Source organism: Anser cygnoides, chromosome 33 (genome assembly GCF_040182565.1).
Source record: "Anser cygnoides isolate HZ-2024a breed goose chromosome 33, Taihu_goose_T2T_genome, whole genome shotgun sequence".
NCBI classification, from domain to species: Eukaryota; Metazoa; Chordata; class Aves; order Anseriformes; family Anatidae; genus Anser; species Anser cygnoides.
In genome coordinates, this window is record NC_089905.1 from 2,333,009 (window position 1) to 2,348,931 (window position 15,923).

Consider the following 15,923-nt stretch of genomic DNA (forward strand, 5'->3'; position numbering starts at 1 on the left):
TCTCAGCTACTAAGGAAATTATTTTGCATCCTAAGGGCAATATATGCCGTGCACATCATTTGACAGAGATGAATAAATATATTAGGAAAGATGCATATGATAAACACTGCCCTGTGACTTCCCCCTCCCACTTCATGAAGACCATAAGTTGCTCACACATCTGGCTCTGACTCGGAACCAGAGCAATTTCCTCTCAAGCAGCTGTGCAGCTGCACACACTCAGATAACCATGTTGCTACAGAAAGCCCTTAGCAGAGTTGATTCCACTTTAGCACCCTCAAAAGTACTTCCTGGGAAACAGGGAATTATTATTTGAGGGAAAATATTATTTTACTTCCTTGACTCAGGAGACAGGATGAAAGAGTGTCGGCAGTTTTATCTATTCATTTAATATAAGCTAGTGCATTTCCATGAAGGAATTTGAGATTCAGGTCTTCAATTTGGAGACTGAGCGTCAACATCCTTCATCTAAGGAGTCTGCAGTTTTAACTTTATTCCTACATCAGACTCTAGGAAAAGCAGCTCAGGTCAAATTGAGGATGCATGTGAATTTTTGGCTAGTCAGAGACACTGGCACTCAAAGTTTTGAGCAAGCTTACCTATGGGGTCATTAAAGTCACAGGTTTTACATGTGCAGCTACATAATTCTTTTCCCCTACCATGTCTTCCAATATTATACAAAATTATACTCCAAATTAATGGCAGCTACCTACAGAAGTGTTTAATATATATATATATTTTTTCCTTTCTTGAAAGTGAATTACTTTGTCTTCATTTTGCATGGTCTTAAAGAATGTTGCAACGTGCAACATTTCAATTTCTTTTTCAAAGACAATTTCTAGCTTAAGAAGTAATTGTATACAATGTATAAGCATACTTTACGGCAGAGAGCAGTACTCCAATCTCCCATTCCTAATGTTTAAATCACTTAGAGACATGTAAATTATATCTAAACTGTGAGTATCTTCATGAAGATCTCCTGGGAAATAAATGCTGATTGCACAGTTTTCAAGAACAAAGGTCTTCAAAATTCACAACAAATTTTCATCAATGGCTCAGACATGCAAATATTGAGTTAACAGAAGATTTGAAGGTGTGTGACATTATTTGAACATAGTCAGTGTTCAAAATGTGACCAGGATTACTAATAAAGTTCCCAAACTGCATCACATTATACGGCTTCAGAAGCTGGAGTCATTCCATTTTTTCCTCAAAATTTAATTTGTCTGCATAAAATCACATGCTTCAAAAATCTCATTCCAATCATCAGTCACTGGATGTTCTTAGGTATGAGATGACATTACCCATACTGCCCCAACCAGTGACACTACTGTCTGAAGCTCTCCTGTCCCTTGAGATTTATCGGTTATTCTCCAATACCCTTACCAATACACACATACAAACACACCACTGTGGTGTCAGAATGTTAAAATACATATTCCTCTGTAGAAGTAGCTATTTCTTTACCATGATAGAAACATGTATTAAAAATAAATAAATAATAATAATAATAAAAAAAAGCTCATCAAAAGGTACGGTGATGATAAGAGAGTCACAATTTCTCTCCTGAAGGTGTTCATGTGTCAAATTAGCTCCACTGATTCAATCTCATCATCCCAGGAGCTTTGGGATATTGCTCATTGGAATATCACAAAGAGTAGCAAACCTAAATCTCACAGTCACTTATCAGGGATGAAATTGCACACTCAGGTCTTAAATTAAAAGTTCTTGCTATGATGTTGCTCCCATGAGCCAGTGTGACCAAAATGCTGAAGAGCAGACAAAATTCCTAACCAAATTGAATTTTGACTCATCCACATCTTGGGAAGGTGGAGTTGGTATTATGGAGCCAGACATATTTAAAGGATGCAAACCGTAAAGATGAAAGAGACACCATGGATCGTGGTTTTCATCTAACACCCGGATAAGTCCAGGCAATAAACATAAACAGTAAACAAAACAATTTTACTAGTTGGAACACAGCCATATGCAAAAAGAGAAGAATTAAAAAAAAATAAAAATGCAGGAGCTAGTTAGTAAGTGTGCAAGAATGTCTTGGGTCCTCCAGGGAGCCTGAGAAAGCTATAAAAGCTCTCGTCCTTCAGAACCTTTCTGTCTTCTGTAATCCCTGCAGGCACAGCAGACACTATAATTTTGATTTCAGTTTTATAAAGTTTGGCATTGAAATACGCCTTTACTGACAGCAAGAGCAAAGAGTGTCCCACTTCCATCCATGGGACCAAATTCTTCAATCTGTTCAGAGATTAACAGATGCAAGTTTATCAGTCTAGAAGAAGATGACTGTTTTTTGTTTGTTTGTTTGTTTCAGAGCGTGTATACAGTATCATGCGCTATTTTTTATGCTGCTGCTGTACTGTCTGGTACTGTGTTATTGCACACATGCTTCCCAATTACATAAGCCCCGATCTAACATGGGATGACACTTCTAAAGCCAATAGAGTAATAATTTGACAAGCAGCTTGTCTTGTCTAGAAAATTTCTTTGGAACACAATAATCTAGCTCATATTCTGCAGCACTGAATAAAACTTTCACTTTTAGGATGGTGCAACACTTGTTGCTACAGTAATTTTATTACAAAAAGAGCAGTCTGTGGTATGAATTAAGGGAGGAAATCACGCTTTAGGTTTTTTTGTTTTGTTTTGTTTGTTTTAAAGAAATAAGCCACATACCAGACCTTTCTCCTTTCTGAATACACAAAGGAAATATCCCAACTTCAGCAAGACTTTATAAGCACAGAGGTTACAACTGCAGAGGGGTTTAATGCAGTCAATTAGATTAAAGCTTATCAGAGAGTTGCAGAAGGAGATTACAGCAGTAGAAAAATGTATTTTTTTAGGGAGAAATGATGCTGTCTGTCCACCTGGATATGTTAGAGATACTTGAACTGTAGTGCCTTAGCCATGACTCTCCAGTCACATTGCTACTGTGCAATTGTAATTCCTCTGTTGTGTTAGATAGGCAGATTGAGTTCCATAAGAGAAAGTTATTTTGCTGGAACTGTAAATGAAGGATGACATCTTTGGAATGAATCCCCTTTAATCAAGCAATAGCTTCAGTTGAGACAGCAAAAAATCATATTATACATTTAATTCAGACTAGCCTTCTGCTGTATTATAATATCAAACTGCTAACTTTCCATTCTCTTCTGTTGTTAATTAAGAAAACCTACTCCTTGAAATTATGGATTCTTTCATCGAACTGATGTACCTCCTTTAATTTAGCTTCAGTAATGACTGTAGTCAGTATAACTTTGTCAACATCTTTCTCTGGCCTTAATTATAGTTCAGCATCAGTCTGTACAGACAAAGATTCAAAGTAAGAAATTTCAGAGATAGCAGGCTGCGAGCTGTGTGGGGAGACAGAACACTGAATCACACAGAGCTTTCACGTAGAACTTTTCAAGCCTATTCCCTTCAGGGACCAAAGCTCCCAGTCTCTGAAGACCACCTTTATTACAACACATACAGCCATGCTAGGATAAAGCAATGCCACATAAAGTTCAGATCTGCTAGGCACAATAGGTAGATCTAAGTATATAAAGACACAGTGGGAAAGGGATGGAACTTAAAATCTTTTAATTTCTCTCTCACAAATACATGTCCCAGGCCAGCAAACTTCAATGACTAATTACTTTGCAAAAACATCACATAGCCTTCTCGTCCTCACCTCCACCACTTGCTGGAGTCTGCTCACAGTTGCCAAGAGGTCTGCTGCACCCATCAAAGTGCACTCAAGGGGTTGCAGCAGCTTGCCACCCCTCTCCTTCCACCTTCACGCTTAGCAAGCTCAGGTGCTCTCAAGACAAGCATAAGCACTCCTTTCTTTTAAAGGGTTCCTCTTAAGTGTCACAGATAGGTTAAAAAAGTCACAATCTCCTTCCAGTTTGTAGATCAAACTGAGAACAGATGAGTGGAGGTAGCATTTCAGCACTCCCCATAATTTCTAGTGTTCCTCATATTCCTCCAGATTTTCCTCCAGTCTCTCTACCTCTTTTTTTTTTTTTTTTTAATAACTCCTCTTACTCCTCTTACTTATTATGTCTACAGAAGGATGAGGAGAAATATGATTTTCTTCAGTGAACTTTTCCCTGAATTTAGGCTATTCCACTTCTCATTGAAGGGGAGCTCATCCCCTTTCTCAAGTGAGCCTATTCCTCCATTCTCATCCCTCTTCGAAGAAATCTATGTCAAATTAACAATTTTTCATAGAAGAGTGATATCAAAACAGTTAAAGGACCCATTTCCATCTCCATAGTGCAATAGGTAAAGGGTATTTAAAGAAAGTAAGCAGAAGCAGCTTGCTTACTTTAAGATTGCCTGCTTATGTTACAACAGGAGGCATACCCATTGCAGGGGAACCTCATCTGCCTTTTCTAGCCTTTGACAAATTTTCTTCTGCTAGATTTACCATATATAGAAAAAAAAGGAAAAATGTTGTCCACAACTGAAATCTGACTCATTCCCATTTAGCAATTGGTTTGGAGTTATTTGCACAGTAGTTTCTGGCATGGATGACGTGCAAACAGACCTGTTTCACCACAGACAGGCTGGAAAATGGGCTGAGAGTAGAAAGAAACACAGGCAGACTCAGAATATGATGCAGCACAAATTTAATGAGGCTGAGGAATGGAAGGAAGCAATGTAAAGTGTAAGGAATACATTTCCAAGGTCCAGTAAGGACAGTACCCACTCATCCCTCTCACAATGACACACTCAGCAAAATGAGATCTTCCTTCTTTGTAACTTAAATGGACTGTACTAATTCAGTCATGCAGAACAACTTCTAATAATTACATATTTTACCTAGTCATTATCAAATACAAAAAAGCATAAGAGAACAAGACATCTGATCAGAAATACATAGTAAAGCATAACAAAAGACAAGCAAAGGCCTGATTTTAGGAGATGCCAAGCTCCCACAGCTCCATGCACTTCAGGTGGAGTTGTGGGTGCCTAACACCACATCTGAAAACCATGGCCATGAGCTCTCTCCTGCATCAGGTCGTGCTTCAGTGTTTCTGGTCATTTCTTCGCCCTTGCTCCTCATGCTTTAGCATGGCCCACAGAAGCCACTGCGGTAGGTGTTGTAACGACGGTAGGGCCGGCTGTACCCGCTGCCCAAACCTGGATAGCCAAAGCTCCCAAATCCCAAGGAGCTGCCAGAGGAGATGGGGACCCCCCCAGCACTGAGAGCGCTCCCCACAGCTGCAGATGCCGAGGATCCCACAGCGGTGTTCTGGGGGAAGGAGCTGAGGATGGGGCCAGGCAGGGTCACCACCACAGGAGAGGGCTGGATCACCACTGTTGAGTCCTGGCACTGCCGGACGCAGGGCTCATTGCAGCTGTTGGCGAGTGGGGTTGGGCCACAGGGTGTGGGGGGACACAGATCATAGCAGGACATTGCTCTGGGGTGGAGGTAAATCTGAAACAGAAGGAAATAAATGCCATACAAGAATTGGATTAAACTTCTCTTTAATATAGCAAACTGACAAGAGATTAAATGGGGAGCAAGATTAAATTTTTGCTCCAGAGTACTTTGAAAAAAGGGTTGAGTTTGCATTTTCTTTAAGGAGACTGCTAGGGAAGGTAGCACTAATGCATTTTGCTTGGTAACTTACCCTGAAGCCTCCGTGGTTAGTAAACTCACCCAGGAACCGGGGCATGTAGCGGTGCTGAAAACCTCGTCGCTCACACTGCAGAGAGTGCCCTAACCACATGGCCATAGTGCTACCCTGGAAAAAGGGAACTTTGAACACTTCCCCTTGCAGTGGCTGCACACAGGAAAGCTATTAGGGCTCGGTGTGTCCTAGAGAAATGGAGGCTGATTCTGTAGCCTTCAGGGGAAGGTGCTCAGCCGGAATGGGTAAGACCTGGCCTGTTATTCCTGATCCAAGGCTGGCATATTTGCTCAACAGTCAAGGATGACAAGCATCCTACCCAACGCTAATACGGGAAATAATCTTGCCCACTTCTTTGTATCGCTTTCTTTCCTGCAAGTCCCATCTTGGAGGTCCCTTCTCCCAGTTTTAAGACACTGGAAAATAGAAACTGAAGCACTCAACATTTGTTTGACACGAGATGGAAGGCAGGCAGCTGAATTCAGGAACACTTCCACTTTTTGTCTTGTTATTAACATTAAAAACAGTAGCAGCTCTCAGAAGCTACCGTAGAAATCTGTCCAGTTGTTTGGAGCATGGGGAGGCAGTTGGTTAAAGGTTACTCCTTGTGTGCAGAACTATGAGTTGGGATTCAAAGACAGGCATGGACTGAGGCTTTCTGCATGATGAGCTGGTGACCCAGGACTGCAAAGAATAAAATGCCAGTATTGGCCCCCTATTTCTCTGAATGTCTGGTGTTTGATAAATATTCCACAGACCAGCACACTACTCTGAACATACCTAAGAAGTGACTGCAGATTTTTTTTTATGTTCAGTTGCCATATCTAATAACTTGTTTTGATCCTGAAGTTGAATAAATGGACCTTGCTGTCTAACTAACATGTGTCTAACTCCCCCATTCCATGATTTTAATAATTGGCCACCAAGAGAAAACATTCTCTTTCATATGAAAAGCCCTCCCAGCTTCCTCCCTCAGAGGAAAAAAAATAAATAAAATAATTAATAATTAAAAAAAAAAAGAATCTACTACAATATTAGAGAGGAAAAGCTACAAAATCATCAAGGTAACAGTTCAACATACAGACAGAGAACAAATGAGTTCAGACTTACCCTATACACGAAGGCAAGGAAGGCAAGAGAAATGGATGGAAGAACCTTGAGTTGCTCAGGTTTTTATACTGCATCCCAAGTTGCCTGACAACTTGGGACATTCTTTGTGCATGAAGTTATTTATGAGCCACTACTGATTACATGGTTTTTTTGCCTCAGTATTTGTGCTTATTACTGCCTCACTTCCTTATCTTGCGGTATTTATATCTGACCACAAGTTTCTTTCATCTTAAAATATTCTGGGCCAAGTTAATTTCTGGTAACATTAGAATAATTAATTCAGAAAAATTTATTCTGCCTTCAAAACTCTTTTGGATCTGCCTGGTGTCATTAAAGGAGATTAAGCTGAATTTACATAATACAGCCCCTTGTACAAGCCCTCCTCTGCAAGGTAAATATTGTTGCAAATCATGAAGAATTTCAGCTTTTAATGAGTTGGAAGCCGATCCATGAGCAGCTGTAGTTCAGGGATTCCAGCTGCTCTCAGGGAGAAGAGGAGAGAGACTGAGTTTTTCAGAAAATGGCTGGGAACGCACATACAATTTACACCCAACTCAGGCCTCAAGATGAGAGAAAAAACTCAATATTGCCAAAGTGAAGGGAAATGAAGAACTCTGTGAGAATCAGGAGGAACTGAAAAGAGTTACGGCTGTGTACAAAGGCCAAGATATAACTAGAAAAACTAAGATACCAATTCTTTGACATGGAAAAAAAAAAAAAAAAAGGTATAACATGTCCAGTCCAATGAGATAACATCAAACTATTCTGTTTCTGTGGAAGATTCTGAAGCACAAATCTTATACAGCATCTTTCCTGGCTCTCTAATTCTGGGCCTCATCTCTTAGGAGTTTTTAATTTATGGAATCCACAGATGCACCTTTATTCTTATCTCAGACCTCAACATATCAGCAGCTGCTTTTAAGCTAACTTCCACATGTATAATAATGTTTGGTGACATTTGTTCTCAAGGAAGAGTCCTACAAAGGATATTGCTTTGCAAAACTGACCTGTGGAGGCAGAAGCAGTCACATACAAGATTTCTTTCTTTTGTATGGGAGTATTAATTTCTCCTGCTGCCCCTGTAGTACTGGTACATGATGTGTTACCAGTGGTAGCCCAGTGCAGAAGCATCAAAAATACATAAAATATCAGCAATTTCTTCACTTGCTATCTTTTTTTTTTTTTTTCTGAACTGTGCAATGACATCAAACTTTTTCCGTAGAAAGGTCTTGCAGGATAAATAGTAAAGGGGTAAAATACAAAAGCAGTCCTTGGCACTGAGATCAGCACTCAGGTCTTTTCTCTCCTAGCACTTTAATTACTTAGACATGCAAATCATCTCCAAATTATGAGCGTCTTTGTGAAGATCCCCTGGGAACAGAAACTTGTTTGGCTTTGTCATATGTTCCTGAGAACATCAAAGTTTATCAGAAACTTTTATTAAAACTCTAGGCATGCAAAGTATCATATTATGTGGAACCTTAAGATATGCGACCCAGATATGAATCCTCATATCACTTCTATAATAATCTATTATTAAGATTTGGGAGTACAGGTCAGTCATTGGCTTCTAAAATTTATGTCACTGTTGCTGGTGGCAGGAATTATGGCTATTTCACTTTTAATTAAAAAATACCTCAAGGTTTGTTTCAAGCTATATCATATTCCAAGGAGATTCAAAAAGAAATTACTCTATCCTTTTTTAGCTTCACCAACCCTAGTCATTCCTCAGTATTTCTCCATACTCTGAGGGATTAGCAAGCTTTTTCAACACCTATTTAGGGAATTAATTTGCATAGCAGTACTGATAGATGATTTTCATCATTTAAAAAAAAAATATTCTTTCTTCCAAGCTCTGCTTAAATAATTTTAAAATCAGACTCAGAGTTTAGAAAAGGACCTAGCAATGTTTTCAGAGATGTCTATGACCTTCCTTAAAAGTGATTACAATAATTAGTGTTCTAAGTCCAGCCACATTATTGTACAGTCAGAATGACTTCATGTCCTGATCTTTGGGCTGAATTAAAGTGAGTGAATCAGATGTTCATGGCTGTTTTTATATAATCAGAGACAGGTCTGTATATTCATATTATAATTAAAAGTTTTTGCATAATGTGAGAACATCCTCCTGAGACACCTGTAAGTGACTAAATGGCTGAAAAAAGCTCTTAATCAAAAGAGAACTGGAATCTTACTCACATTAATCTCTGGGCAATGGCTCCAGACACAAAATTGACCCCAAAATCTGTGCGTGGAAACACAGACACACAGAGAACAGAGCAGTGTCCCTGATGAGAAGACTGCCACCTGCAATAACTTTTGAGCTGTAATTAATTAGCTTGTTCAAAGAAATGGATGCCTCAGAGGCTTTGAACGGTTGTACAAATCTGTAAAAGTCTTTACGGCACAGATCCCTCCTGTGCAGTCTCCTTCACTCACTGTCGACAGTGGGTTTGATAGTTATATCTTTAATCTCAGACCTCAATCTTAGCTAATTGTACTAATACTGATGTTATTGACAGCATTGCAAACAGACTGCACAGCCGTTTGAAGTTCACACAATAATCTAGGACACCTGCTTTGAGGCCATTGACAGTGAACCCTGCTAATAGCCTCATAGTATTAGGACTTAGTGCTTAAAACCAAAGATACATATGTATCTTAAGGTTCAATCAGACTGGGTATCTTTGCTGTTTCTGTTGCAATTTGTTGCTGCAAATTGTCGTTTGACACAGGCAGATGAATAATATGCACTCTGTATAATCTGGGATGGCATTTGATGTAGGCACAGCCTGCAACTTGAGCTTCACAATATCAACTTACGCTGCTCAGACACCTTCCCTGAAGGCAAGCATGTTCAAATATAGGTAGATATATAAAGTCCTAAAAGTTCGTACCTATTTCATACATAGCTATTTTCATTGTTAGTGATAATCAAATATTGTTATAAAGAACTTTAAAATGACTAAATTTTGAGGTTTGGCATCTTACTGTGGTCTAATAAGCTTAAACAACTTATATTACAATTTCTCTTTTTGTCAAAAAATAAATGTAATAACTTCTGCATAGAGACCTGTGGAGTATTTCTGCAAAGAGACAGCTTATAGTGGGGTTGTTATACCAGAATTCAAAGGGCACAGTAGAAGAAAACAACAACAACAATTAGTTCATGCTAGAGGGAAGAAATTATTTACTCACCAGAGCTTCTTCAGAACACCACACCCACAATGGGTGGGCTTTAGTTATTTTTCAAATGCTTTTGAATAATTTTTTTAATGCATATGTTAATTACATTTCAAATTGTAATTGTGCAATTAGAATTTCTCTGCTCAAGGCCCTATGTGTCAGATCCACCTACCTCACAGAAAGATGTCTCAGTGCCAAGACAGAAAGACAAATGCATACTTGGAATGCATCAGCTCAGAGCAAGGGGTTGCCTATTATCATTGGTATAAACCCTTTTCACAGTCCCTCATTTATTTCTGGCAAGGGTTGCATGAGATCTCACTCATGAATTTTACCACAAATACATGGCAGGTCCCTGATTTTACATTTACTTCCATTAGTCATTTAGGAAGGAAATGATCACAGCCTACTTGCTTGGAGCTGGAGACGCAGGACTAACACACACTCTTTTAAATCCTTTCCGTCCCAGTACGAAGAGATGGGTTTTCATGCTGAAAATAGACTTTGAAATTACAGACATTATCATGGGATGAAAACTCAGCCTGTCATTTAACTCCACAGCTGCCTGCAGCCAGTGAGTGCATGCAAATACCTCCACCAAACCCAATTATTTCAGCACCACAGAAGCACTAAGAGCACTGTCTACAGTAGAATTTCTACACTTATTTAGTCTCAGATAAGCTGGCATTAATTACAAAAAAATACTCAATACAATTTGCAGAGGGAGCAGGTTTCTTCTTAGAGCATAACCCTGCCAAATTCCCTATGGTCTTCCTGCCATGTATCTACTTTGCACTTACATGCACGCGCACACACACACACACAGACTCTACTTCGCTGCAGAGTATCTACCTTGTATATACAAGGAAGCCAAAGTTTCCTGGCTGTAGAAATGATTTCTTGGCATAGAAGTAGTAAGCCGAATATTTAACTCTAGTCAATATGAAATAGTAGCAGTTAATTACTAAAAAAAAATGGTAAGAAATTTTACCAAGAGCAGGCTGCTAGTAGGTGTTACCAAACAAACACCAGGAGACTTGGTTTATGATGCAGCATAATTTTAATGAGAGCAAAAAGTGGAATAAAAAAGTACAAAGTGTAAGCAAATATTTCTAGGAGTCAGTAAGACAACAGCTAATATGTCTTTTCATCCTAGGTTTCTTTTCTCAATGCTGCTGTGTACTGAAATAATAAAGTCCCATCTACAGCAATAGGAAAAAAAAAGTTTCATCAGAAATATGAAGTATTCAAAGAATAAGACAAGCAAATGCCTTATTTTAGGAGATGCCAAGCTCCCACAGCTCCATGCACTTCAGGTGGAGTTGTGGGTGCCTAACACCACATCTGAAAACCATGGCCATGAGCTCTCTCCTGTGTTGGGTCGTGCTTCAGCGTTTCTGGTCATTTCTTCGCACTTGCTCCTCATGCTTTAGCATGGCCCGTTGTAACCGCTGCGGTAGGTGTTGTAGCGATTGTAGGGCCGGCTGTAGCTGCTGCCCAGGCCTGCATAGCCAAAGCTCCCAAATCCCGAAGAGCTGCCCCCAGAGGAGATGGGGACTCCCTCAGAGCTGAGGGTGCTGCCTACAGCAGCCGAGCTGGTGGATCCTACAGCGGTGTTCTGGGGGAAGGAGCTGAGAATGGGGCCAGGCAGGGTAACCACCACAGGAGGCGGCTGGATCACGTATGTCGATTCCTGGCACTGCCGGACACATGGCTCGTTGCAGCTGTTGGCAAGTGGGGTTGGGCCACAGGAGGTGGGAGGACACAGGTCATTAGCGGACATGGCTGCAGGACAGAGAGATGTCTGAAACACAGCAAAGAAATCATATGCAATATAAAAGTTGTATTGAATTTATAAAACTCAGATGTGGGGTTAACATGGGAAAGTAACTAGACAAGGTGGTTAGAGGGATAATCATTTCATAGAATCATAGAATCACAGAATCATTCAGGTTGGAAAAGACCTCTAAGATCATCTAGTCCAACCTTTAACCTAGTACTAATGTCATTTATTAGACCAAAATCCACAGTGAGCAGTCTGAAAATGACATAGAAGTTTCTTGTATCTTTTTCAAGACTGCTGGAGCAGGTGGCCTCTGAACCATGCTGCCAGTTGTGGTTAAACTCCCCCAACCCTTACCAGCAAAGGCATTTCCCATTCCTTGGCAATTTCCCCTCTGCAGCAACTAAGTGGAGATGGTGCCACTATAGCGGAGATGGAGGACAGCTGCTGGAGCTACCATCTGGGTGGAAACGCAGAGCCTTATCCTGACACATACCTGAGTTTAATGTCTCAGTGCTAGAACTTACTATCTAGCAGCCCATCCAGAAGCATTTGCAGAATTGTAGAAAAGTGTTTTAGATGCGTCCTTTGGTCCCAAAGTATGTATGACCAGAACAGGCAGCCATGGAGTGGGAAAAAGGATTATTTTCTTGGTCAGAAGTCTTGCCCTAGTTCGAATTCAATGTATTTGAGTCTCCTAGGATCTCAGCTCTCCTGCCAGTGGAAAAGAGGACTTGGGATAGATCCTGGAACTCAGAATACATTTATTTTTTGACTAGTCCCTATATCTTAAGACAAGACTGTATTTCCAGCCAGGTCCTCTGGCTAGCTACTCCCTTAGCACCAGCCTCTAAAATGGGGCATGAAGCTGCATGTTTTGAGAGACAATATTGCCAGTATTGAAGTTTAAGTCTTGCATCATTACACCCTGCTTCACAAATAAATAAAGCCTTTCTGTTTGATAGAAGTAAGCCTTTCTAATTTTCCTCCCCAAAAGGAAAAAAAAAACACAACAACAACAAAAAAAAACCACCTAGCAATGTTTATAAAGAACTAAGAACAACAAAAAGCAGTCATCAAAGTCACAGTTTAGCATTTAAAAAGACACTGGGTAGATTCAGACTTACCTGTTCACCTGGGCGAATAAGGCAAGAGAAGTGGATGGAAGAGTCTTGTGTTGTATAGGCTTTTATACTGCATTCCAGACCGCCTGAAGACCTGAGACATATACTATGCATGAAATTATTTAACAGTACATACTTTTGCATGCAAAATCCACCAAACTGATTAACTCTTTTTTTTTTTTTCCCCAAAAATCTCTTTTTGTATTTCTCTATTTTTCCCCTCCCCTTATTACACTCACATTCCAGTACAGGCAAAGCTTTCATCTTCAGCAATGAGCACCCATTTAATTCCTTGGAAGACTGTGGTGATTCATATGAATTACAGCAATAATTATATTGCCTCCTAAGGCCAATGTACATTTTGTTTCTTTTCTGTTGTCAAGACATTGCTTAAGGGGAGCGTATGTGATGCATAGTCCTTATTCAAGACTTCACTTCTTTAGGTGAACAATCATTAAGCTCTGAGATGCGAGCTTGGGCTCAATTCATGACCATTTCCATTTCAAGGGGTCGGCCTGACCACAAGATGTGATGCATTATATATATTCCCAAATTTTGCATTTCTGCACTATTTCAACCCCTCACAAGCATACAGCTGAGAAGAGCACCAAATTTCCATGAATAGAAGAAAAGAGAAAATTAAGACCAGTGAGAATTGCTGACCAGAGACAATAAAACACTTTCTAGAGTGTTTTATTGTAGGCTAACCCATACTTTTTTTTCCCCAGTTTGTACAAACACAGCTAATATACACACAGGACTATATTTTTTAGCTTCTTTTTCCACGTGAAAGTCGAACAAACAGACTTTAATGAAAAAGTGTGATGACATGATCTTATTACTTTAGGGACTTTATTAACTGCCTCTAACTTTTTATCTGATTTCTGCAGTCTTTCATCTGAAGAATCAACATTATTCCTACATGAAACCCCAGCAAGTCAAAGAGACGTACATCAATTTTCACATCAAATTAGATAGGAATATGGATATTAAGACTGCTTGCAGTTATTGGTTCTTAAAGGCAGTTCTCTGCCTGAACTAAGCTACAGCGTCAGTAGAAATTGCACCCAGCATTTCTCTATTATATTTATCATTACGTGATTTGTTTCACCTCTGCAGCCTGCAGTGGCCTGACAGAAATATTTGCGCAGATGAAAAGTATTCAAAGAGCAGGGATCAGGTCTCTTCTCTTAGCGTCACAGTCCTCCAGCAAGAGATGTGAATTAACTCTCAATGAGGAGTATCTTTATACATAGGTTGGTCTTGGTCTTCAGAAGAGCAAAGGACTTCAAAGTGCAGAATAGCTTTTCACTAATGGCTCAAATATGCAAAGTTTCATGCTACCTAAATTTCAAGGTACATGACAAGATCTCAGCTCTCGCATCACCTGGCTAATAACCCAATTTCAAAGTGTGTGAGTCAAGATCATTCAAAGGACTTCACAAACTAACTCAAAGTACACGCCTTCAGAAACAAATTATTTTATTAAAAAATGTCATAGTTGGTTAAGAAAGAAAGAGGGAAAGAAGGGAAGGGAAGGGAAGGGAAGGGAAGGGAAGGGAAGGGAAGGGAAGGGAAGGGAAGGGAAGGGGAAGGGAAGGGAAGGGAAGGGAAGGGAAGGGAAGGGAAGGGAAGGGAAGGGAAGGGAAGGGAAGGGAAGGGAAGGGAAGGGAAGGGAAGGGAAGGGAAGGGAAGGGAAGGGAAGGGAAGGGAAGGGAAGGGAAGGGAAGGGGGGAAGGGAAGGGAAGGGAAGGGAAGGGAAGGGAAGGGAAGGGAAGGGAAGGGAAGGAAGGGAAGGGAAGGGAAGGAAGGGAAGGGAAGGGAAGGGAAGGGAAGGGAAGGGAAGGGAAGGGAAGGGAAGGGAAGGGAAGGGAAGGGAAGGGAAGGGAAGGGAAGGGAAGGGAAGGGAAAGGAAAGGAAAGGAAAGGAAAGGAAAGGAGGAAAGGAAAGGAAAGGAAAGGAAAGGAAAGGAAAGGAAAGGAAAGGAAAGGAAAGGAAAGGAAAGGAAAGGAAAGGAAAGGAAAGGAAAGGAAAGGAAAGGAAAGGAAAGGAAAGGAAAGGAAAGGAAAGGAAAGGAAAGGAAAGGAAAGGAAAGGAAAGGAAAGGAAAGGAAAGGAAAGGAAAGAGAAAGGAAAGGAAAGGAAAGGAAAGGAAAGGAAAGGAAAGGAATTTCTGTAAATTCCTATAACTCTAAATATTTTAATGATTCTCCAGGGGAAAATTTTCCTCTCCTTTCCAACAGTTACTACGTCCTTCTCTTTCCACAAAATCTCTATCTCACATACAACTTTTCCTTAGAGTAAGTGAAAGAAATCACTCACCTGGGTAATTTTTTCCTTTTCATCCTTAAAACTAGGTAGGCAAAAAATGCTACCTTTTCCTCATTCTTCCCTCTAGTAACACAAAATACATACCCTCCTTTCCTTGGAGGGTGTATAATATCTTAGAAACAGCCTGCAAATACTTCAATTGACATTCTGCCAGTTTAGTCTAATTGGCACCTAGCAGAGTTCAGCTAAAATGCTGTGAGTCTTTGGATCTTGCTTTTTGGGACTGCTAAGACTGGTGAACCAGGACTGAACAGCTCTCATGTATGGATCAGTGATGGCGTTTCGCATTCCATGCACTCAATTAAAACACTTTGTGTAACGACAGAGTGCTCCCATTAGGCTGGTGAACTACCAAATTGCCAGAACTGACAAATCATTTACATGAACTAAAATTTGTATCATCTTTATGTTGACTTCACAGGTGTGAATGTAACAGTACAAAGTGTTTATTGAAATGATCCACAAGTCTTTGAGATGAAAGAAGCTTTGAGGAAGTCTTTTCATCTGATGCCAGGATGAGACTAGACTGGTGCATAAACTATAAACAAAACAATTTAACTACCTGGAACAATTTAAGTCTTGGGGACCATTCAACCAGCTGCAATAGAATTTGTTTGATAACTAGAATTATTTGAATGCCTCAAACATTTCCCTACATGAGAACGCCTTCAATTTGTTTCCCAAAAATCTATTGCTTTAGTAGCTTCAGTGGCTGTGCAATACTGGTTTTAATGTCAGGTACTTACTTTCA

General features: G+C 40.0%; 2 protein-coding genes across 4 annotated transcripts; both read right to left on the reverse strand.

Moving 5' to 3' along the window:
- Positions 1-4,614: 4,614 nt before the first annotated feature.
- On the reverse strand, positions 4,615-6,904 carry LOC106029418 (feather keratin 1-like). Of its 2 annotated transcripts, XM_048049341.2 has the most exons (3): positions 6,750-6,779; positions 5,640-5,753; positions 4,615-5,443 (listed from the first exon to the last, which is right to left on the reverse strand). In XM_048049341.2, the coding sequence occupies exons 2-3, from the start codon at positions 5,742-5,744 to the stop codon at positions 5,072-5,074; spliced, it is 477 nt and encodes a 158-aa protein (XP_047905298.1). In that variant the 5' UTR covers positions 5,745-5,753; positions 6,750-6,779; the 3' UTR covers positions 4,615-5,071. The 2 variants fall into 2 exon arrangements, with proteins under 2 accessions (XP_047905298.1, XP_013026157.1); XM_013170703.3 differs by lacking the exon at positions 5,640-5,753 and having other exon boundaries at positions 6,750-6,904.
- Positions 6,905-10,976: 4,072 nt separating this feature from the next.
- On the reverse strand, positions 10,977-15,201 carry LOC106029420 (feather keratin 1-like). 2 transcript variants are annotated; one of them, XM_048049339.2, is made up of 3 exons: positions 15,164-15,201; positions 12,846-12,936; positions 10,977-11,739 (listed from the first exon to the last, which is right to left on the reverse strand). In XM_048049339.2, the coding sequence occupies exons 1-3, from the start codon at positions 15,184-15,186 to the stop codon at positions 11,365-11,367; spliced, it is 489 nt and encodes a 162-aa protein (XP_047905296.2). In that variant the 5' UTR covers positions 15,187-15,201; the 3' UTR covers positions 10,977-11,364. The 2 variants fall into 2 exon arrangements, with proteins under 2 accessions (XP_047905296.2, XP_066842332.1); XM_066986231.1 differs by lacking the exon at positions 15,164-15,201 and adding an exon at positions 13,082-13,099.
- Between the last annotated feature and the right edge of the window lie 722 nt (positions 15,202-15,923).

What these genes read in the sequence shown, in the direction of transcription:
- LOC106029418 (XM_048049341.2), bottom strand. Translation starts at nt 5,744, where the DNA reads ATGGCCATGTGGTTAGGGCACTCTCTGCAGTGTGAGCGACGAGGTTTT. An exon ending in CTAACCACGGAGGCTTCAGG is followed by an intron (nt 5,444 to 5,639) that starts GTAAGTTACCAA and finishes CTTCTGTTTCAG; the next exon opens with ATTTACCTCCACCCCAGAGC.
- LOC106029420 (XM_048049339.2), bottom strand. Translation starts at nt 15,186, where the DNA reads ATGAAAAGGAAAAAATTACCCAG. An exon ending in AAAAGGAAAAAATTACCCAG is followed by an intron (nt 12,937 to 15,163) that starts GTGAGTGATTTC and finishes TATATGTCTCAG; the next exon opens with GTCTTCAGGCGGTCTGGAAT. An exon ending in TTATTCGCCCAGGTGAACAG is followed by an intron (nt 11,740 to 12,845) that starts GTAAGTCTGAAT and finishes GCTGTGTTTCAG; the next exon opens with ACATCTCTCTGTCCTGCAGC.